At 39.6% G+C, this 21,335-nt stretch overlaps 3 protein-coding genes across 7 annotated transcripts; 1 reads left to right on the forward strand and 2 right to left on the reverse strand.

Annotated features, from left to right (window-relative positions):
- Positions 1–1,171: 1,171 nt before the first annotated feature.
- LOC311264796 (tumor protein D54-like) lies at positions 1,172–5,902 on the reverse strand. Of its 3 annotated transcripts, none has more exons than XM_084365902.1 (9): positions 5,800–5,902; positions 5,227–5,345; positions 4,968–5,116; positions 4,645–4,692; positions 3,630–3,731; positions 2,704–2,730; positions 1,850–1,885; positions 1,661–1,709; positions 1,172–1,581 (listed from the first exon to the last, which is right to left on the reverse strand). In XM_084365902.1, the coding sequence occupies exons 1-9, from the start codon at positions 5,810–5,812 to the stop codon at positions 1,498–1,500; spliced, it is 627 nt and encodes a 208-aa protein (XP_084222028.1). In that variant the 5' UTR covers positions 5,813–5,902; the 3' UTR covers positions 1,172–1,497. The 3 variants fall into 3 exon arrangements, with proteins under 3 accessions (XP_084222028.1, XP_084222029.1, XP_084222030.1); XM_084365903.1 differs by having other exon boundaries at positions 5,227–5,342; positions 5,800–5,901; XM_084365904.1 differs by lacking the exon at positions 5,800–5,902 and adding an exon at positions 5,561–5,618 and having other exon boundaries at positions 5,227–5,342.
- Positions 5,903–7,647: 1,745 nt separating this feature from the next.
- On the reverse strand, positions 7,648–13,460 carry dnajc5aa (DnaJ (Hsp40) homolog, subfamily C, member 5aa). Its single transcript, XM_084367362.1, has 5 exons — positions 13,307–13,460; positions 12,309–12,431; positions 11,991–12,204; positions 11,725–11,896; positions 7,648–10,498 (listed from the first exon to the last, which is right to left on the reverse strand). Exons 2-5 carry the CDS (start codon positions 12,416–12,418, stop codon positions 10,395–10,397), a joined length of 600 nt encoding a protein of 199 aa, XP_084223488.1. The 5' UTR covers positions 12,419–12,431; positions 13,307–13,460; the 3' UTR covers positions 7,648–10,394.
- A 76-nt stretch (positions 13,461–13,536) lies between these two features.
- LOC311265566 (glucose-induced degradation protein 8-B homolog) lies at positions 13,537–21,105 on the forward strand. 3 transcript variants are annotated; one of them, XM_084367359.1, is made up of 5 exons: positions 13,537–13,635; positions 18,125–18,252; positions 18,374–18,570; positions 18,888–19,085; positions 20,825–21,105. In XM_084367359.1, exons 1-5 carry the CDS (start codon positions 13,538–13,540, stop codon positions 20,996–20,998), a joined length of 795 nt encoding a protein of 264 aa, XP_084223485.1. In that variant the 5' UTR covers position 13,537; the 3' UTR covers positions 20,999–21,105. The 3 variants fall into 3 exon arrangements, with proteins under 3 accessions (XP_084223485.1, XP_084223487.1, XP_084223486.1); XM_084367361.1 differs by lacking the exon at positions 13,537–13,635 and adding an exon at positions 15,210–15,283; XM_084367360.1 differs by lacking the exon at positions 13,537–13,635 and adding an exon at positions 17,633–17,786.
- The last annotated feature ends 230 nt before the right edge of the window (positions 21,106–21,335 follow it).

Below are 21,335 nucleotides of genomic sequence, written 5' to 3' on the forward strand. Positions count from 1 at the left end.
CCGGGTTCGATTCCCGGTCAGGGAACGACATGTTTTTCTTGCTTGATGTTGTTGATTACTTAAAATTGGCGTCAGGATTGTAGAGGATGTACAGATACACTTAAAATAATCCTTAGGGAAAAGTGACAGTCTCCTGTATCAGTTGAACTCAAACAGACGTATCTGATATTAACTATTCTTAACTAAAAAGTACAAGGAAAAGTAAATTATATATATTTACATGTATCCATATAGTGTGTATAATATGGGTCGATAATTACTCGATCTGATGATCATCAGAATAAGCCCTAAGTGTTTTTTTTAAATAATTCTTTTATTTTATTTTATTTTTTCATCCAATTCCCAATAAACTGATTTAAACATGTGCTACTTTGACTCTGATAAAGTAGTTCGCGTCAGGACCACAGAGGACGCACTCACGACCTTCATTTTAACAGAAAAACACGTGTATACTTGGTAACGATAACGGCTGCCACATGCAAGTGATTTCAGTCACATGCCAGACATAAAATGTATAGCTATATTGCACATATTGTACGTATATTACAATATACAATACAGGAAGGTGCACAGAAAATATGCACATTACGCAAAATGAGTAAGGGATATTGGTATATGGGCGCATGTATGCATGTGCATGGATATGCAATATAATGTCGCATTATTTTTTGGGGACCAAAAATATTCAGAAAATACAAAATAACAATTCAGATATGTCACACAATAAACGATTAAGTGAAACACTAGAATATCTCAATATCCCTAACTCATTTTGAGTAGTGTATTTAAATGAGAATAGAATAAAAACAATTGCACTATATGTGTATATATGTAATTGTGTGTACACATTACAGAATCTGAGTTTTTTTTTATCCAATTCCCAATAAAATCAAAAATGCAGTGGATAGGAAGTATAAAGTTACAGAAAATGAAAATACTCAAGTAAAGTACAAGTACTTCATTCCATCACTGATAATTAAACCTAAATCTATTGTTTTCAGTACAAGTGGATGCACAGTATTAGGAGACATGGACACTTGCATCTAGTTTCCATAGTAAAATAAAACTGTTCATACATTTGTGGCCTCTAGCGCCACCCAAAGGCTCAACATGAAACAAGGCCACCACTGACTGCAGCCCGGCAATTGACCATCAATGACAAAAGACCACACACCATTCGATTGACTTTAATTGAAAAAGATTCAAAGTACAAAAATACTTTCTGTTTTGTAAAATGCCACAATTATTGTCAATGAATGCTTATTTGGGAAAATATGTTCACTGCACTCACAGGTCAAAATAAATAAGTCTTCAATGTATCCAACATGCAGAAATATAACACATTGACATATTAAACGACTATTTTTTACATTAAAGTTTTACATTATGCATTCTATTTGTCATATTGTATTAATACAACAGTCAGAAATAACTGGAGAAATTCACACAGACAAGGGAACAAATCACATTCTTACATTACATGGTATGAAACATCATTTATTGTGATGTGCTGTGGCGTGAGGATCTTCGTTCAAACCCAGAGGTGTCACCATTATTTGCCAGACTGCCAGTCACCTTGTCCTGTGTGGTCCAGACGAACAGATGATCAATAATCAGAAACACAGTAAGAAACACTTTGTGCCTGTTTGGACAAACTCACCTTCACGTTGCCGACCATGTCCTCAAAAGACTTAAATGTGGAGGAGTGTCTGCGGAGAAACGTGAAGAAAACTACACTATTAATATTGTCATATTTTAGACAATCTAATCAAGTTATAAGTAAACTGAACATTTATTTAATCACACAGCAGTAAACAGTTAATAATGAGAAACATTCATGGTGTTTTACCTCATAGTCGGCACACTTATGTTGTGGCTCAGGGAGCTGGGTGTCACATGGAAAAGGCAGAACAAAGAAAGTTTGAGCATTAAAGAACATCATGCAGAAGCAGCAAAAGCATAAAAAACAAGCTTTTTATTTGCTCAAACTTTTATATATCAGTTGTGTAGTGCTGCAGCTAATGATTATTAATGAATCTGTCACTTGTCTTTTATGATTAATGGATTAATAGTTTACTAAAAAATGTCCGTCCCAATTTGCCAGAGCTGTCACTTTGAGATCGAGATCTCATTAACAAGTGAGACCTGAGTACAGTATAAAACATCAAATAGAATAAAATACAGATAATAATGAAAACTTAATGGCAATGACACAGAAACATAATTATAAATTAGGAGTTAATATAAAAAATTTGATTTCAAAGGATATAAAACTAAGAAAAAGAGCAAATCCTCAAATTTTGCGAAGTACTACACAGAAAATATTTATTTTTAATATGAAATAATTATTCTTCTTTAATAATTGTTATCTTAAAAATGATAAATGTAATTTCCTTGATAAACAATGTAATAAAATGATGAATCAACTATCAAAATATTTTACATTGTTGTTAACTTTTATGTTTAATACAGTAGATAATATCTTATTTATATGAACTGTATGATCATCTAACAGCTACCACAGCTGCACAAAGATAAAACACACTTTAGAGTCAATATATTGAACTTTAAATGTTATGTTCTGGTCAGGAAACATATAATGGAGCGCACACACACACACACACACACACACACACACACTCTTCAAACCATTCAGCTCGACAACACTGAGCTCAGTTCAGTCTCAGCACTCACAGATCTTACCGTGGGGGGCTCGGGAGAGGCAGAGCTCTGTCGAGATAAAAACAGACACACAGATAACGTCACACCAGCTTCTGTTTCCACACAGACGAGAACAACAGACTTATCAGCTACTGCTGCTGATGTCCAGCTGTACTAGTGTGATTGGATTACGGTCGCTTACTGGCTCAACAAAAACACAAGACGGGAGGCCTTCGAGCTGAAGTTCAAAACATGCAACCAGTTCAAAAAGTGGTCATGAACGATGTGTTGTGGTGTCCTTCACTTCAGAGCACAGAGTCTTAAAGAGCCCAGGTTGTGTTTTTGTTGTTGTTTTCAAAGATCTGTTACAATAATTACCAATTTTTACAGTGGAAAAAGCATCAAAAGAAAGAATTACACATCATTTACAGCAAATGTTCAGCCATCATGGGCGTGACTGTTTGATTACCATAAAATAGATTTTGAGAGCAGTATCACATAATAAAAAGGGATCCTGAAATGAAATGTTTATGCAGGCTGATGAAAGGACATCAATTGCTTACAGCTTTAAAAAGACAAGAGTTCCCTTTTAAAAATGTCAAGCTGTAAATGAATCCCATGAAAAGACCAAACGTCCCTGTAACAGTTACCTCAGTTTGCATTTTAAAGCATCCCTCTGACATTTTGTCTACTTGTGATGTCTCTCTGTTGGTCTCCTGCTCGTCCATCTGTCTGGATGAATTAGCCAAAGACAGATTTTCCAACCAGGCACCTCAACAGTAGCTTCTGCACTGTTTGTGTGCAGAGTTTGGTGTTGTTATTACCATCTTAAACTAATTTCGTCTGCTCATTTTGGTTTGTTGTGACTCATTACTCATCATTTTATTGACAAATAAAATTGGAAAACTGTTTTTTCTTTTTTTCCCATAACTTAGGTGGTAGGAGCCAGGTCAAAATCGTGAGGTTACCTCATTGCTGCCAGTCTGCTGGTGAGGACCATGCCCATACTGGACAGGGCAGAAGTTGTCACCTGGCCTGCTTGAGAGAGACCATCTCGTGTCCTCATATATCTACAGGTGGAAAGAAGCAGCAGGAGTCAGAACCTGAATGGAGGCAAGTCACGACACTCCCAACACACTTGTGACACAACTTAGTTCGGTTTAAGATGATATTTGGGATTTTTGGTAGCACAGAATCATCTTTCCTAACTCCATTTAGGACACAAATGTATTTACTACAGAACTTTCCTAACTAATGATTTTTTTAGTCAGGACTCCTAAGTTAAGATGGCTTACCTGTCCTACATTAAAAATAACTGCCACTAACTGTTGTTGGATCTGTATGAAAGGAAAGGCTTCTCCAACTGTGATCGGAGAAACTAACTGTGTTGTCAGCCTGTTTGAGAAGCTAACGCTGATGTTAACCTTTTGGAGAAGCTAACTCTGTTGTTAGCCAGTACAGATACAGGCATGACAGGTTGAGTGCCGATCGAAGGTTCGAGTTTACAGTTCTAGTAAGGATATCTGAAATATAAAATGCGAGGTCTGTGGTAGGAAAGGACAGCCATGAGATTAGGAAGATTGGATTTCTCCTGTCTTTGAAACTTGAGCTGAGATTGGACAAACATCTGGGACATTTTTCTGTACTGAGGCCCCAGAAGAGCACAAATGTATGAATTCAAACACACTCGTAACAAAAATAAAACAGTTAACAACAGGCCCGTGTACATCAGTGGCTACAGACTATCTGGCTACCCCTGCCACTGCCTGTTAATACTACTGCTCCTTGTGCTAAGTCAGGCTGTAAGGCTATTAACAGGGCACCGATCCTATTTGACCCGGAAAATCCCATCACTTGTTCCTTAGAAGAGATGCCTCTTTAACATGTGAGCACAGGACAAACAGGTTGGGAAACCCCTTTGCACGAAACGCCGTAAAAGTGTTTTTCATAGGACAGGATGCAAACATGACGACCAACACTCACATGTCTGAGTGGCTGATGTCGTCCAAAGTGGCAGAGGCTGAGAGATACCTGAAACAAGAGCACACGATGCACAAGTTGGCAGATTATTACATCGACTTAGGACCACGACAGTCATGAGTCATTAGCGTGCGTTCCACAGTTATGTAACCGCGTCACACGAAGTCAATGCGTGGCAAATGTTTTGCCAGCGGAAAGTGTGAGTGTCTTAAACCAGGTAAGACTACAGAGGTGCGTAGTGGAGTTTTTACAGCTTACTGCTATTTAAAGTAACAGTGACAATCTCACATAGGAAGCTATACTTCCAGTATAAACATGCAACCTACGGGGCCGAGGTCTGGACGTCATGCCAGCCTTTGGACAGGTTCTGTTTGAGGTTACTGAGGGGGCTCAGGCCCAGCTGCCTCCTGATGTCTGCCGCATATTTTTCTTTGACAAAAAGCACCTGTCGCAGAGTCTCAATTTCATCCTCCATCTGTACCGCAGAGAAAACAAACAAGCAAAAAGAGACAACAGTAAGCATATGAACGTTTTCGGCTTTTTATAATATATTGTACTGAATCGCCCACGAAAAAGCTGCACCACCTTTGAAAGCTCAATCCGTAGATGGTCTACGTCTTCCTCGGTTAGGTCTGAGGGTGAACAGCCATTTTCTGGTATCCTTGTGGAGAAGCTCATGGATGAGGAAGGTCCACCAAAACCTGCTGAGGAAGTAGATAGACAGACAGACAGGTAGACAGACACATAGATAGATAGATAGACAGATAGATAGATAGATTTGACATTATTACTGATTTTGCATTGATGTATGAAGTAGTTCCTCTAAAAGCATCAATTTATATATTATAGATAGATAGATAGACAGACACATAGATAGATAGATAGATAGATAGATAGATAGATCAGTTTTATATCTCACATAAGAGTAAATACACACAGGAGCTAGGAGCTGTCCTCAGTGCTGAACTTCACTCTGTCTGACAGGCTAACTGAAGCTAACAGGCTAACAGCTAGAAGCTACTTGTTGCACACGGAGCTAACGTTAGCAGCATAAACACACTTTAAACACGTTATCTGGCGACCAAAACTAACTAAGACCCTTGTAAACAGATATTCATAGTAAAGTACGCTGTAAAGCTATTGTGAGAAAAGTCTTACCTGGTCGGTTCATCGCTGCCACTCTCACCTCGGAGTGTTTTCAGTGGTTAGCTCGTTCAGTTTGAGCCTGCTGCCTCCGTCCAATCAGCGCGCGAGAGACACGCAGGAGGCAGGAACATGTCACACACACACACACACACACACACAGGATCTCATTATAATTAATTTGTTTACTTCTAGCTTTCCCTCCATCTTATCCAGTGTTAGTGATGGAATGTAACATATGTAGTATTTTGCTTCTACTTGTACTTTTTATACTAAAGTACATTTATCGCCATAAAATTACTTTTCATACTTCATACATTTAATATCAGATACTTTAAGGCTGTTACCAAAGTACTATTGTATGTATGAGTGGCTTTCACCTTTATCAAAGTAATATTTTAACATGATGTCTTTACTTAAACTCAAATATGACTTTTGGCTACTTTTTAACAACACTGCCTATAATAATACATATAACCAGCGGCCTGCACATAGTAATATATACTTGATTCTATATTATTACCCTTAAAGTAACAGGTAAGGGAAGTTATCAAATAAATTAGTGAAGTCAAAAGTACTATATTTGCCTCTAAATGGTAGTGGAGTTAAGTATAAGTAGGATACCTCAAAATTGTACAAGGAGCTTACAGTAGCCGACTTTAATAAATGTACTTTATTACTTTCCACTGTTGCACATTAACACACACATGCAGGAGTGGAAGTAACATATCACTACCTACTATCTACTCATATTACTGTAATGAAGTCATTTTGGGTATTTGTACTGAGTGTAGAGTATTAAGTCTGTAATTTTACTTTTCCTTAATACACCATGTCATCTATGCTTGCTATTGATAATGCATTCAACATCAACGGTTAAAAAATAACTATAATACTAATACTAATACTAATACTAATACTGAGTTTGAGTTTTACTTGTAATTGAGTAATATGTCCGTAATGTAACTGTCATGAATAACAGTATTCAATTTTCTTCAAGCAACAACATTGCTGACCCAGTGGTTGGTACTTTTTTTCGCACCTAATCGTGAGTCATGACTTCCCAAACAGACCAAAATAGTTCCCAAATAATCAGTAGTGGAGGAAATAATCTGATCCTCTACTTAAGTAAAAATAGTTATACCACAGTGTAAAAATACTCCTTACCTGTCCTTGATTCAGAATCTCAGATTAATTATAATTAAATTATCAAGTTAAACTTACACCACTGTACATATACAGACAGAATGGCTCCCGTCACTGTCACTGTTAAATGAAATACAGTTTTGTTTTGTTTTTTAATGTCTGTGGACTCTCATCTATAATTAGCAGCCAACAATAAGTTGGTAAAATCAAAGACTTGTCTCCACCTGCTGGCAAAACAAGCCACAACACTGCGGAGTGATGAGACTCCTATAGAAGCAAGTCAACAATGATTTTGCAGCTTTTGGTTTCTGTGGTTGTTTCGCATAAATCAGAGCCAGAGATATTAATCTAAGGATAAATTACATAACAATATTATACAGTCACCGGGTATGTTTTTCTCTAAAAACCCACCTTTTCTTTTAATGCAACTAAAAAGTAAAAATGAACATAAAAGTTCATTTTTCTGATTATAATGAGATACTTTTATTTAAGTCAGTTTCTTGCTGCAGGACTTGTGAAAGAGTATTTTTCAGTGTGGTGTTAGTACTTCTGAAGTACTACTGAATACATTGTCTTCTACTGATATTTTAAATGTGTTTTTGTGTTAACGTAAGTCACTGTTGCCTTCATAAATCCAGTCAGTCACATTCAAACCTCCTCCCAACTGTAACATATTGGGTGTTACATGTTTTGTAGTGAAATAATCTGATAAGGACGCAATGTTCAGGAACATTTATTCAACAACAGCAAATCAGATCAATGATCCACTTGTTTTCTTCCAGACACACAATTACCATGCTACAACATAAACGTTAAGGTTTATACTTTATATAGGCCGAGTGTATGTACAAGCAACCTTAACCATTAAACCATTCCTTGCTAAATTTAATGGTTACAATACAACATCATACCAGTTAAAATTATAGCCAATCATCATTTGAAACATATGAAATAAATAAAAGTCCAAAAATGCATCATATAACCATTTCACTATAGTTACACTATATACTATGTTGTCTTTTTATGGAGTCGTTTCCTGATCATTGATCCATTATAGTTTTTTTAAACACACAGTGCATTCAACTGAGAACATTTACAGTAGCTTTTTTCAGTATCTCAATGAAAAAGCCATGACAGGAACATCTATGTTTCATCAAGGGTTACAGGAAACATCATACAAGGGCCACAGAGGTCAACATCCATACCATTAATAGCAGAGGGTGGGCAACGGGAGCTCACCAATTGTAAACCATTGAAACACATTATTAGCAGTTATGAAACTGACAAAAGTGGCAAAGATGTTCATGGCAATTTATGGCAATTTGCAAATGTGTGGCAATATATGCAAATTCAGTCGTATGAAAAATCTATAGAGTCATTTTAACTTGGAGCTGCCTGTAGCGCTGGCTCACGGATGATATGCCTCACGAGCTTCTTATATCTACATGGATTCAAAAAAGTCAATAATGATAAACGATCACAGCATCGGACAAAAATGTCATCAGACTTTAGTTCAAAACACGAGGACTAAAAACATGATGAAAATCATATACCTCACCACCTAAAATATCATATATAATAATTAGAATTATAATATAATAAAATATTATATATATATATCTGCTCTGTAGTCAGCTTTATTTCCCAGCTATGAAGAGTGTGACATGTTTTTTCCACATGACATTAATTACTTAACATATTCAAGACAGCTCACAGTGAAAAACATGTCACCCTCTGAGCAGAGCTGACTGGATTACCTGCAGCTCCTTGGCTTCATACAGCTCAGTATCAATAAATTAACAAAAATACTTGCAGTAACTGGATGAAATTAATATCTTTCAGTCTCTATGACATCTATGAAATAAAAACTTTTGGCTTTTGTTTTAAACAAACAAACGAAAAAGGAAAAGATGGCAGAAATTCATGATATTGTTAATATCGGAGATGCTTTGCCAAACTTTCAGGGCTCAGTATCGTTAAAATTTTCGACATCGATACCTCGACTTTGATTGCGGTTCCTGAAAGATTTTCAATATCAATTTTATGAAATCTGTTTTAACAAAAGATTCAATTAGACATCATGTAGTGAGCCCTGTCTCTGGGTGTAACCTCGTGTTTTCCTGCATGCCTCGAGACAGCCAATCACCAGCACTTTTACCTCTTGGCACAAAAAGCATGCTGCATGCTTATTGGCTCACTGACGCTGATGATATTAACTCCTTAGGTATTGAAATTTGGTAACGAATGACAAGACATTTTTCAATATTCGATAGTATCCAGGCAACGTGGTCGGTGCCATACAAGTATCAATTCGATACTCAGCCCTACAAACTTCAGACAAAGGGATCCAATGTCAACAAATCTGATCAATCAAATGTCATAAAAAATAAAAACAAAATGAAACAAAAATTCTTCTTAGGTTTGTCTGAGAACAGCATATCGACATAAAATCATGACACTTTAAATAACCCACCTGGGCTGAAACCTGCCATAATAGATAGAATTCAAGATATTATGAACCAACATGAACGTTACATAAAAAACAACTGTCATGACGACTGTTCAGTGCTGCAGGAACGACAGGAGAGTAGGCTCTATCCTGCAAGAATGAGCTGAACTAAAGCTGAGGCAGAGAAGAGAAAAGCCAATACTAATTAATTACTAAAGTAGAAATGTGACGCCAGCAGGCATTCATGAAATCATGTCTGCAAATAAAGCTCTGTGCCTTTACAAACCTCATGATTCACATTAAAAACACTCGGAGGGGGCACACTAAAGACAAACACAGTGCCAAAGACGTACTGTGGATCTGACGATGGCAGGTGGTATCTTCAACTAAAACAGTGCTGATTGCAAATCACAAGTAAAAACTGCACTAATATATGACAGCTCTGTTCTTGAAGGTTTAATGACGGCACCGACCGCCTTCGCAAATAAACAAATCTCTCTAACCAGCACCTCCCTGAGCCATGGCTCTCCTTTCTTTTAGCACAAAACCCCAATATCCTCCTCCTCCTTGTGAACTGTACTATTTGAACATATTGCACATATGTATGCACCTACATTATGAGTCTTGCAAAGTAAAAATGTTGCTAAAGATGAAAGAAAATCTGGAGACCATGTTTTATAAACAGTGCATGCTACACCATGATGCAAGATGTGGGAGAGGGGAAGTGGGGCAGGCGACCTGTGTGGTTAAAGGCCAAGAAATACAAAAAGAAAGAAACGACAAGGAAACAACTTAATGTTTCTCTTGTCTTGGGAAATAAGTTGCGGACCAATCGGGGAGGGTTGTAAGGGGTGTGACTTCATAAGTTCCTTTCATGGGCCATGCTTACTAGTCCCTCTCCTCCGCATGGCTCCCTTTCTGAAGTGAAAAGATGGATCGCTCTTTTCGTTCATCTCATCGAGGTGGAGCAGGGAAGCAGGCAGGGCCGCAGGCCAGGATTGACGGGAATGGGGGGTTAGTTGAAGCCGGTGTCGGTGTGATAGGAGTGGTGCCCATCTGATGTCAACTGGGTCGTCTCTGTGGCTGATGGTTGCAGCATTATAGGGTCACCCCCAGCCTCTGAAACAGAAACATTTTCAGTAGCTGCATTCTGCGAACTGCAATCCCTGCGTCCTGCTCAAGGAAAGTCTGTTTAGGAAATTCAACAAAATTCCTCCATATATCTGTGATTTTGTGGCACAGTTAACAATTGTTAACTGGTTGGTAGTTAGTTAAAAGGTCCACCATAGAGAAATATAAAAATGAATATATATGAATAAATAAATGATGAATACTAAACTACTTAAAGGTGCAATATGTATGAATTGGCCATATGCAGAATTCAGACTCATTACAAATAGGTGGCAGCATATCACCAGATTAAACACTAATGGCTGCTGACTTTAATTGCCATTAGCTAGTAAACTCAAAGACCCCAGAAAGAGCATCACAATTTGAGCCATTCGGGCCAATAAAATGTTTAAAGTCTAGAAGAGTAGCATGATTAAATAGCTTTATCCCCATTCAAGTTAGTCGGGCGCCAAAACTGAAGGTAGCCGGCCCACTGGTGGAAGTCTCTAGTGCACACGCTCTATGGGCTGCACAACACGGCAGATCCAGGTATATTCATGACCGGGATGTCGAGCTTTTTAGACTTTAAAGCGCCACTGTACAGCTTTCATAGGAATAAATGTGGCTCTGCCTCCAGCACTGTGTCCAGATTTAATGTAACATCCTTGGTAAACTCAGATAGCCGTACAGCTTGCGGTCCTGACTGGGAGCTCAGAGCAGCAGTTAAGTGTTGGTGTTTACACCGCTTGCAGAGACACTTTGGACCCGGACGGGCGAGCTGGTTAGTATGCTTTCTTCATTAGATAACTTGGCATCACAATGTCAAAACTGTTATGTCTTCACATTCTACTAATAATTTTAAGTTATTCTTTTGAAATTGTACATATTGCAGCTTTAAATGGTCAAATTAATAATGATAACATTAGTTACAGCGACATATGTAAACTCCTTTGTGAGCTCCATGGTTTGAGCTCAATGACTGATGGGTAATCTTGCTTGTCAAGTGATGAACAGTTGATCAGTTCCTCCCTACACAGTTAGCACCTTGGAACTGATCATTTTCTGCTTCCTACGGTTTGCTATCTTACTAAACATTGGCTAAACACCCTGTGTAGTCCACTTTGCAGGGAATCACCAGGCGATCAGAACGCACCTTTGCATTGAGCCCCCTCCTGTTAATAACCCCCTCTGACCAATTCAAAGTGGGAAGGGCGACGCAGGTGATTCAGTCTCACCTCTCTCGTCAGACTGCAGCTGAGCCTCCAGGTCCTCGGGGGACACATAGAATTCCTGGTCCTGTCCCTCCCGAGGCCGTGGTTTACATTTTCCACAGCAGCAGTTACAGCAGCAACACAGGCAGCAACAGAAGTAGCAGCCGGTGGCAAGGCCGCAGAATACAAACAGAGCCTGCAGAAGGAGGAAGTGAAGAGTCAATGTGTGAGCAAATAACAAGCTGAAACAAGAAATCACAAAATTGACTAAAGCCTTCACTCAGTCTTACCTTTGCCCACCAGCTTGAAAGGACAAAGTAAGTGTTGACATTCTCCTCTCCAAACTGCTCGGCCACATATAGTCCCAGAGAACCATATTTGTCATAAATATTACGCTTTGTGGGGTCATTCAGAATTGCATGGGCGTTGTTTATCTCCTTGAACTTATCGGCTGCCTCTGGATTGTCAGGATTCTTGTCAGGGTGGAACTTCAACGCCAGTTTCCTGTGGAGAAAGTTGGCAAAAAGACAATGAAATAATGACAAAAAGAATCACAGCGCACATTGTCCGTGTCGGGAGGAAGGCTGAGTCGAAGAGGGATGCCTCACCTGTAAGATCTCTTGATGTCATCTGATGTGGCCACCTTGTCAACTCCCAGCACGTGGTAGAGAGACTCACCAGCGGTGGACAGAGAGCGTTGCCTCTGGTGCTCAGCCATGATGTCTCACAAGCTGGGAACAGAAACAGGAGACTAAACGCGCTGCTCGGGCTGCATGTAATGCTTCATAAGCAGGGCCTAATTGTTAAGAAAGCCTGTTTATCATGACATACATCCGGCCTTCGAATAAAGTCAGGCCCGTGTGATTGAATCCTCCTGACTGCAGGCAACAGCTGGTCCGTCTCATTAAATACAACTGTCCTGCACAGGCTATATGAGGAAAGATCCACCTCTGTTTGCAACATACTGGGTTTATTCCATTTCCCTGCACTCATTCAATTTTCAGACGTTTCCACTGTAATTGCACCGATGATGTCAGTCGTCCGGCTACATTTCTACATGATGATAGTTAAACTGTGACACCTTGGAAGGATCACTGACTGCCTCTGCTGCTGGAAGTAAATCAGTAACTGACATCCACACAGCCGACCATGCTGCAAAAGAAAATGATTTATCTGACTCATGCTGCAAGAAAAGAAAGAATAAAGCCATTCCTGAAAATGTAGCTGCTTCCAGATGGGTGTCATCTTGACACAAATGAATAGGCAGTGGTCTATTTAAAGCCCTGTGCAGCCCTTTTTTCAACATTTTTACCAAAAAACTGTCTCTTATATCATGTGGGTGTCAAATTTCCCTTTCATACGAATCGCATCCCGATGTCAATTGTCTACAAGAAGGATTAAAGTCTGTGAATACGATGCTAGGAGCATAATCTCTCTGCAAGCATCATCAGCAGCACTGCTATAGCGCACAGCATCCATGTTGGTTTGCTTCCTGGCCTGTTCTTGATGCAAGAAGGGGGGGATGGATCGTCAGCACTAATTTTCAAGGGCAAGGGGCAGCGTCTCGAGGAAAAAGAAATGGTCGAAATGCACGTTTCAGTCTCACCTTTCAGTCGGCTCTGATGCGCTGCAACACTAACGATCCCAGCAGGTTATAATTTTAGACAGTGTAGCGTGACTATGGCTGCATCTCGCACGTACCCGGACCCTCTCTGGCTCCCACTACGCAACCATGGACAGCTGCAGCAGTACGCTGGCTCCGCCCCCCTCCGAACGCCCCATGGCGACCCGACGTGCGCGTGCACGGTAGCGCAGGGAATGATGGAGAGGATGCTGGATGCAAAGTGCAGCTACAGCACCGAGGAGCCCACGGAGCAGAGCTGAAATGTGCTTATTGTGGACAAACGCAGTCGCTAACGTTAATACTGTTTTCAAGTAGGGAATTATTTAAGACCACTTAACACTGATTGAACAGACCAGAAGCAAAAGTTACACGTTTTTCAGAAATACGCCACTCGCTTTCTGTTGCAGATGTCCGTTATAGCATAAAGACTGGAAACAGCTAGCTTGGCCCTGTCAAATGGTAACAAAATCCACAGCACAAGCTCACTAATATTATAATAATAATAAACAATAGTTTAATTTGTGTAAAAATGTATTTTTGTAAGTGTAAAATCGACCACAAGGGTTAGCTTGTGTCGAGCTAGCATATTTCCGGACCCTGAGCAGTTGCCAGGCAACCAAAGGAGATCCAGGAAGTGAGCAGGTAATCTGGCCCAGAGCCAGAGAGTATCACTACCGTCAAATACAGACAAATTATCACTTTACATGGATTAAGCAAACTAAATATAATGTTTTTATTATTTAGTTTAAGAGACACAGGTTTGACAGAGGCAGGCTAGGTGTTTGCTCTTGTTTACATACAGCTTTTCTGCTAAGCTTCATATCAACCCGGAAGTTAGCATAGCCATGGTCCCCTCTCAAAAAGCCAACAGGACTTTTTAATTGGATTTTGGAATATCACTGAAAAATAAGCTCTGTGGCGAACACACGTTTTTGATACTTACACGTTTTGTTCAGCAAGATAATCCTCACAGATGAACGCCACTTTTGTGATTTTCGAAGCGTAAATTAAATCGCTCAAAGTAAAAAGCTATTGTTAGGCTACAAACAGACTACATTGCAGTCACATAACTTTAATAGACTTGAAGCAAAAGTTACACATTTTGGGAGATATGCTAGTCGCTTTCTGTTGCAGATGACAGGCTTTATCAGTCTCTGTGATATGTCCAAAGATTAGAAACAGCTAGCCCAATTACCTGTCAAATGGTAAAACAAATGTACAGCACAAGCTCACTAATATTATAATAAACAATATTTCAATTTGTGTAAAAATATATTTTTGGAAATGTAAAATCAACTGATTGAATTTTAGACCACTGATGAAAACATGCAGTATGTTCATCATCTACTGTAAAGGCCTTTGTCACTGAAAACATTTTGATTTAAAGAGGGACAAATGATGCATAGCATTCGCACACATCCAAAGACTGATTAAGGCATGAGCTGGACCAAAACATGACACGCGTCATAGAAGGAAAAGCACAGATGTAGCCTATTTCAAAATGTACTGTATGATGGCTGACCTCCATTTGGTGCTTCAGTTTCAGGGTTGTACAAAATCTTTATTATGAGAAAGACCTATTGGACTGAGTTTCATTATCAAAGGCCTACTCCCCGAGATTGAGACCATTATCTGAAGGAAACACATTACTTTACCCCCCAATTTCAAATCAGATGAAGTGCAGTTTTGAGATGTGGAAGGTATTCAAGCTACAGTTATTGATACTAAAAGGAAACATAGGGTCTTATTTGATTTTGTCTGTGTCTTGTATTTCCATAGAAACTAATCTCACATTGAGCTTGAAGCAAAAGTTATAAAAAATTAATGCTCCTATGATTTTAACTGTAACAATTCATCTGTGTCTCTAATCTTCCAGTTGCTATCAAATATCTGACCGACTCGCTGTGAGTGGGACAGTCAACCAACTCGGGTGTCATGCCTGGATAATCCACAGGAAAAGTAGGGCAGATGCCTCGGAGCCATGAACAAACCAAGTGCCCTTGAAAGACACTACCTTATCTTTTAAAACACCTTTCTAATTTTTATGTTTCCACAAATATACAGAGAAGTATTGATACGAGATAGCCTGTTTACCACAGCCACTGACGCCATCACTGATGTTAATAGTTTCACCTGTGGTTTTCCTGCTATGTCTGCCATGAAAAATGTCTATTATTAATAATTCATAGGAAACTTAGTCGTACTTCCTTCTTCTTCAAATCATAATATCCCACTCACACATAGCTTACAAACCCTGACACTCCCGGTTGTACTCCCTGAAATACAAACTAATGGAGATTATTTTTATTTTTTACTCCTAGTGCATTGTTTAAGCACACAAAATGTAATTTAACAGTTTATTTGAGTCACATTTTAGTCAGGGATTGGCAGCAGTAGCCCATTTTGTTCTTGTTGTCTTGTGATTCTTGTCGCTTTAAATTTCATTGTACATCCTGTGTTGTGCATGTGATGAAGAAAAGTATTTGAATCCTTGACCTCGAGAGTTTTCTTTACGAATGGGAGGTGGGAGGGGTTGTGTTGAGGCATCGTGAGCTGCCAGAACTGCTTCGGTGCTCCTTGAGATAGATTAATGTCTCTGAACTCTGGAGGGTTGAACATCATTCTTCCAAAAGACTTTCTCTTATTTTGCTGTTGTCATGACAGTGTTGAAGAGTGCTATCTGACATGTCAGTCCAAAGTCTCTCATGAAGGCATGGATTGATTGGCCTACATGGTGAAAAATGATTAACACAGACGTTCCACAGAGCTCGTTTAAATATTATAAATACATGTACATTTTCCATCTGAATGTATTCCATAAAGTCAATGTAAAGGGTTATATTTAATGCAAAGTTTTTCTATCTTGTTGAGCCAATGTGTAGACTGTAAATTCAAAAACTAGATGTGTGATTTATATGTAATAGCTAATTGAATAAACACATAGGGTGTATAGAAATCTGAATTAATTTAATTTAATCAGACTTAACATTGCATTAAATGTGACACTTTACACTATTTTTCTTTAGTAATCTAGATAGTTTGTGCTCATGTGGTTCATTGTCCAAGATAATGTAGACTATTCAATCAAATTACAACAAACTAATGTATGCTAGAAAGTCCAGGTTGATTTTGTAACAAAACCCAGGTAGTGTTCAATTGACAACCCGCTTTTTTAAGTTTCTCCATTCTACAGTATCTGTGTATGACAACTACAGTGCGATTAGGCTAAAGAAATAAATTGTAGTGATGGTTAGCTGTGGGTCTGTGATTGGATGCAATCTCCTGTCTTTTGCAAGAAAGTCTGATGCGGTACACACCCAACCACCATAACCCTCCTCTCTGCCCCTGCATAAAGGGCACAACACAAAAATACAATATATTAACCAGTAAATGTAACTAGTAAGAATGATGCTAATGTTGTTATCTTGCACTCAAGAAATAATATGCTAAAACAGTGACTTTTATAGGGTCCTGGGGCCCAAATGTACTGTTGTGCTGTATTTCGTACACGGTGGTATAGCAATGCAAGTCCTAGGAATTATATTCATATTGGTTGAATCTGCACTTCATGGTGTCTAGCCTACATTAGTTTGTTGTAATTAGATTGAATAGTCTACATTATCTTGGACAATGAAGTGCAGAATCATCCAATATGAATATAATTCCTAGGACTTGCATTGCTATTCAACCCTATTCGAACAAAGGTGACATTCGGGCCACAGGACCCTCTAAAGTCACTGTTTTAGCAAATTATTTCTTGAGTGCAACATAACAACATTAGCATCATTCTTACTACTTACATTTACTGGTTAGTATATTGTATTTTTGTGTTGCATCTTTCCTTACAAATACAAGTAGGCAATTAACTCCCCCAAAGCCAAGAAAATGACATGCATAAGCCTGAACCTGGGTTGTTTTGGAGGGGGTCCCTCGGGGTCTCAGGCTTGGGGCAGTTGCCTGGATAGTTAATGAGGAGTTGAGCTGAGATCAGGTCGAGGTCGTGACTGTGAGGGCCATGGGCATGATAAATCACACCATGAAACCGTTCAGTGAACCCCTCAGACACCGTGCGGGAGCATCTGTGTTACTGCTGTTTCATTTGTTGACCTGTAAAGAGGTAGATGAAGCCCTGTAATATAGATAAACAGACAAACGTAGCGTGTAAAAGTCGGACATCGCGTCCTCGCAGCAGATCACATCGCTGCACCGACTGTAACTGTTCCTCGGCAACCGTGACGTCACCGCCCCCACCAATCGCAGAGCTCGCAGGGCTGACGTTGCTATCGCGAGGTTATCACATTAGCTTGGTTAGTTAGCTAGCCGCGAAAAGCTTGACCGTGTAGCCGCGGTTTACAGTTTTTTATTCTTCTTAAAGCACTGTCAGGACCGCGCACTGCTGTTTGGGTTGTTGTCTTCTCACGCCTGCAGAGAACGGATAATCGCCGGACCTTGTGTTTGCACGGTAAGTTGTGTAAACGCACTCAGTCTGCTAACTAGCCCGGTCTGTTGCCCAGGAGGAAATGGGTTTGTTTTGGAAGCCTCGGAGAATTTCCAAATCAGTTTTTAGTGGCGCTAGCAAGCTCCCAACCGTTATTTACGCGCAGAAATATCGGGTCTGTTGTTTTGGTATTAAGTTGTGATTTTGCCATTAGTGTGTGTCGTCCATGTGTGTGTTCAATCCTCAATATCTATCTCTGCACGGTGGCAACGTTGCTGTTCGTGTAGGTACAAACTGTGACCAAGCTGTGTCAGTCTTGCTCACGTTTGGCTGCTTTTCCAAATGGCTTTCCCTCTTTCCAGGATCCCAATGATGAGTTATGCTGAAAAGCCAGAAGACATCACAAAAGAAGAGTGGATGGACAAATTAAACAATGTTCACATACAGAGGGCGGACATGAATAGGCTCATTATGAATTACCTGGTGACAGGTGAGGCATGTAGCTTGAAGGCAGTTGTGAGCTGAATGTACAGATTGTACAAGTAAGGGGGGAAAAAATCATTACTGTCCTTAATGTCTTTGTCTGTGTCTGTTTCACATCTGTTTTCAAGAGGGTTTCAAAGAGGCTGCGGAGAAGTTTCGGATGGAGTCTGGAATCGAGCCGAGTGTGGACCTGGACTCTTTGGATGAAAGGATAAAGATTAGAGAGATGATCCTGAAGGGACAGATACAGGAAGCTATTGCACTCATCAACAGCTTACACCCAGAGCTGCTGGACACCAATCGATACTTGTATTTTCATCTTCAGGTACATGTGCACAGAGCTTTGTGATCACATCAGTAGTTCTCCTTTTAGTATCTGCCTCTGTCAGCTGGAAAGTGGCCCGTACCTAATCATGCATTTCATGTGATGGTACGATCTTCGCTTAAGTGAGATTGAGGCACAGCAAAAGTATTGAAGTTTATTAAGAACATCTAAGACCCGTCATCCCCTGTAGGTAATAACCCAGGCCAGGCCATCACTTAACATAATGAGTTAATTTCTGGTTAAATAGGTAAATATTCTATCTAGATAAAGCTGTGACTTCATCATCCACAGCCTGTGCTTCATTTCCACTCTTGCAGCAGCAACATTTGATTGAGTTAATCAGGCTAAGGGAGACTGAGTCAGCGCTGGAGTTTGCCCAGACGCAGCTGGCTGAGCAGGGAGAGGAGAGCCGCGAGTGTCTGACAGAGATGGAGAGAACATTAGCCCTTCTGGCCTTTGACAACCCAGAAGAGTCACCCTTTGGAGACCTGCTCAACATGATGCAGCGGCAAAAGGTTGGTTTGTTTTTATGAGTTCTTACCCAGATGTTTTGTTACACTTTAATGTTTCACCTCATTAGTTGATTTACAGAAAAAACTAGAAATGTGGGCAGCAGGTTTAGGGTGCTTTCACATCTTAAGTTATCCCTGTAATATTATGGTGCAAATACTTATTTTTACTTTTGGTTTTGTATCTGAGCACCTGTGCTTTTTAGTTCTGATCCACAGACTGCTCAATGTTATGTGGACGGAGTGGGAAAATCATGCCGCCCTTCTTATGTTCATATTTATGTTCCCTTTTGTCACAAAGAGTTCATGAAGAAATGGTTGTGTTGTGTGTGCATTCGCACAGGATAAGCGAAGACTGTATCTTACTTGTATTTACTGACATAATCTCCTGGATGCGATGTCAAGGGTCTGTTTAACAACTTTCAAAAGTGAAGCATCTCTTCCTCAGAAGCCAAATTATTACTGTAGTTTACAGTTACTTTGCCCACTTTCTGCATGTGTTACAAGCATAAAAGATCAAAGATGCTTTACAGTATGGCTGTACATGAATATGAGAGATGTTTGTATCTCCACTGGCTAATTTGCATGGGACTGATATTATCATATCAGTACAACTCAAAGCCCTATTTGCATGGGACTAGTATTACCTAGGCACCTCCAGTAATCTATAATAATTGTAGAGGACATCTGTGATCTTTATCCCCCTTAGACCTGTGCAAATTGGCACCTCTGTGATTGTGGGTCATATTATTTTCTGTTGTCAAACAACTGAAAGCATAAGAAATTTGATTGGGGCTCCTGATATATTGAACAGTAGTCAACAGCTGTGCTGTGAGATCATTGACATTGACCTTTCACAGTGATGTTAGAGAAAGTTAGGAGCAATAAAAAGTTGTCATAGTCAAGTGCATCCACAACCAGTGTGTAACTTAATCTAACTGAGCTGCAATATGTGTATTTATGTTTGTAACACAAGCAGAAAGTGGACAAATCAACTCTACGCTATATCAATAATGTGGCTGTTAAAAATCAGATGCTTCGCTTTCTGAAAGTGGAAGTGGCACAGAGCCTCAACATCACATCCAAGAGATCATGTCACGAGACACGAGTTTTATCCAGTGGGAATGCACTACACGAAACGCAAACAAGGTAGTAGTTTCTAAATCACATGACGTCCCCAGGTAAAACTAGTCCCGTGCGAATATGTCTGTAGGCCCCAGATGAAGTACGTACTACATATTATTACTTACGACAAACACAGGCAGGGCAGGAAGAAGCATCTTGTACAGCGACTTTATTACAGGGGGTATTATTGTGGGATCACACAGAGGAGGACACAACCAGAGCACACTGCTGTTTCAGCTGCATTTCACTTTCTGATCAGGGAAAAATACTTTACACTCAAGTACTGACAAGTAACATGTTACCGTGTTTACCACATTATTGACACACAAATCATTTATAATACTTGTTTATTATATAATCGCTGCCTGAACAGTTCACAAACAGCAGATAGATTTAATAGTAGTTTAGCTTTTAAATAAATACACAAATCACCTCAGTTGACAGCTTTTATACCAGATCTAAAGCAAACATGCAAAAAATACACAAGAGTTTGTTTGACCATGAACAGGTTGATCATGAAAGCACCTTTTAATGGAACCGGGTTGACTGAGTTCTTTCCTTTTGTGGCCGAGGTGTGTCAGACCACATTTTCTCTAATTTTGACCAACATTGATGCACAGGTGTGGAGTGAGGTGAACCAAGCTGTGCTGGACTATGAAAACAGGGAGTCGACGCCCAAACTGGCTAAACTCCTGAAGTTGCTGCTGTGGGCTCAGAACGAGCTGGACCAGAAGAAGGTGAAATATCCCAAAATGACTGACCTTAGCACGGGCACCATCGAGGACCCCAAGTGAACATAACCGCAGAGAACAGCCACCTTCCTCGTCCCCTTAATTTATGATCAGTCAGTGACTGTGTGACAACCAGGTAACATATATGTATAAACAAATGCTACATTGTTTTTTCATGTTTCATTCATGACAGGTAAGACTTAACTCATTGTGCAAACTGTAAATTGCTCTATTTGCAAATTCACAGAAATTATTTAGTTTAAATACTGATCCTGGATTTTTAGCTAGATCTCGGAGACAACAAAATTCAAATTGCTGTTTTATATTTTGTCTTTCTAATGCCTAAGCCAGTAGTATTATTTATTGTGACCATTTTCCCCACCGAGACTTTATTTTGCCA

This window comes from Pagrus pagrus (assembly GCF_965226575.1).
Source record: "Pagrus pagrus genome assembly, chromosome: 11".
In the NCBI taxonomy this organism is placed as follows: Eukaryota; Metazoa; Chordata; class Actinopteri; order Spariformes; family Sparidae; genus Pagrus; species Pagrus pagrus.

Bases quoted from the DNA above. Each gene is read 5' to 3' on its own strand.
- LOC311265566 (XM_084367359.1), top strand. From the start codon at position 13,538: ATGCAAAGTGCAGCTACAGCACCGAGGAGCCCACGGAGCAGAGCTGAA. The intron at 13,636-18,124 runs GTAGGGAATTAT...CCCTCTTTCCAG, and splicing joins AACGTTAATACTGTTTTCAA to GATCCCAATGATGAGTTATG. The intron at 19,086-20,824 runs GTTGGTTTGTTT...ATTGATGCACAG, and splicing joins ACATGATGCAGCGGCAAAAG to GTGTGGAGTGAGGTGAACCA.
- dnajc5aa (XM_084367362.1), bottom strand. From the start codon at position 12,418: ATGGCTGAGCACCAGAGGCAACGCTCTCTGTCCACCGCTGGTGAGTCT. The intron at 12,205-12,308 runs GTGAGGCATCCC...CTTTCTCCACAG, and splicing joins GACATCAAGAGATCTTACAG to GAAACTGGCGTTGAAGTTCC. The intron at 11,897-11,990 runs GTAAGACTGAGT...CTCCTTCTGCAG, and splicing joins TTTCAAGCTGGTGGGCAAAG to GCTCTGTTTGTATTCTGCGG.
- LOC311264796 (XM_084365902.1), bottom strand. The intron at 4,693-4,967 runs GTAGGTTGCATG...CTCTTGTTTCAG, and splicing joins GACGTCCAGACCTCGGCCCC to GTATCTCTCAGCCTCTGCCA. The intron at 2,731-3,629 runs GTAACCTCACGA...TTATCTCGACAG, and splicing joins AGCAGACTGGCAGCAATGAG to AGCTCTGCCTCTCCCGAGCC.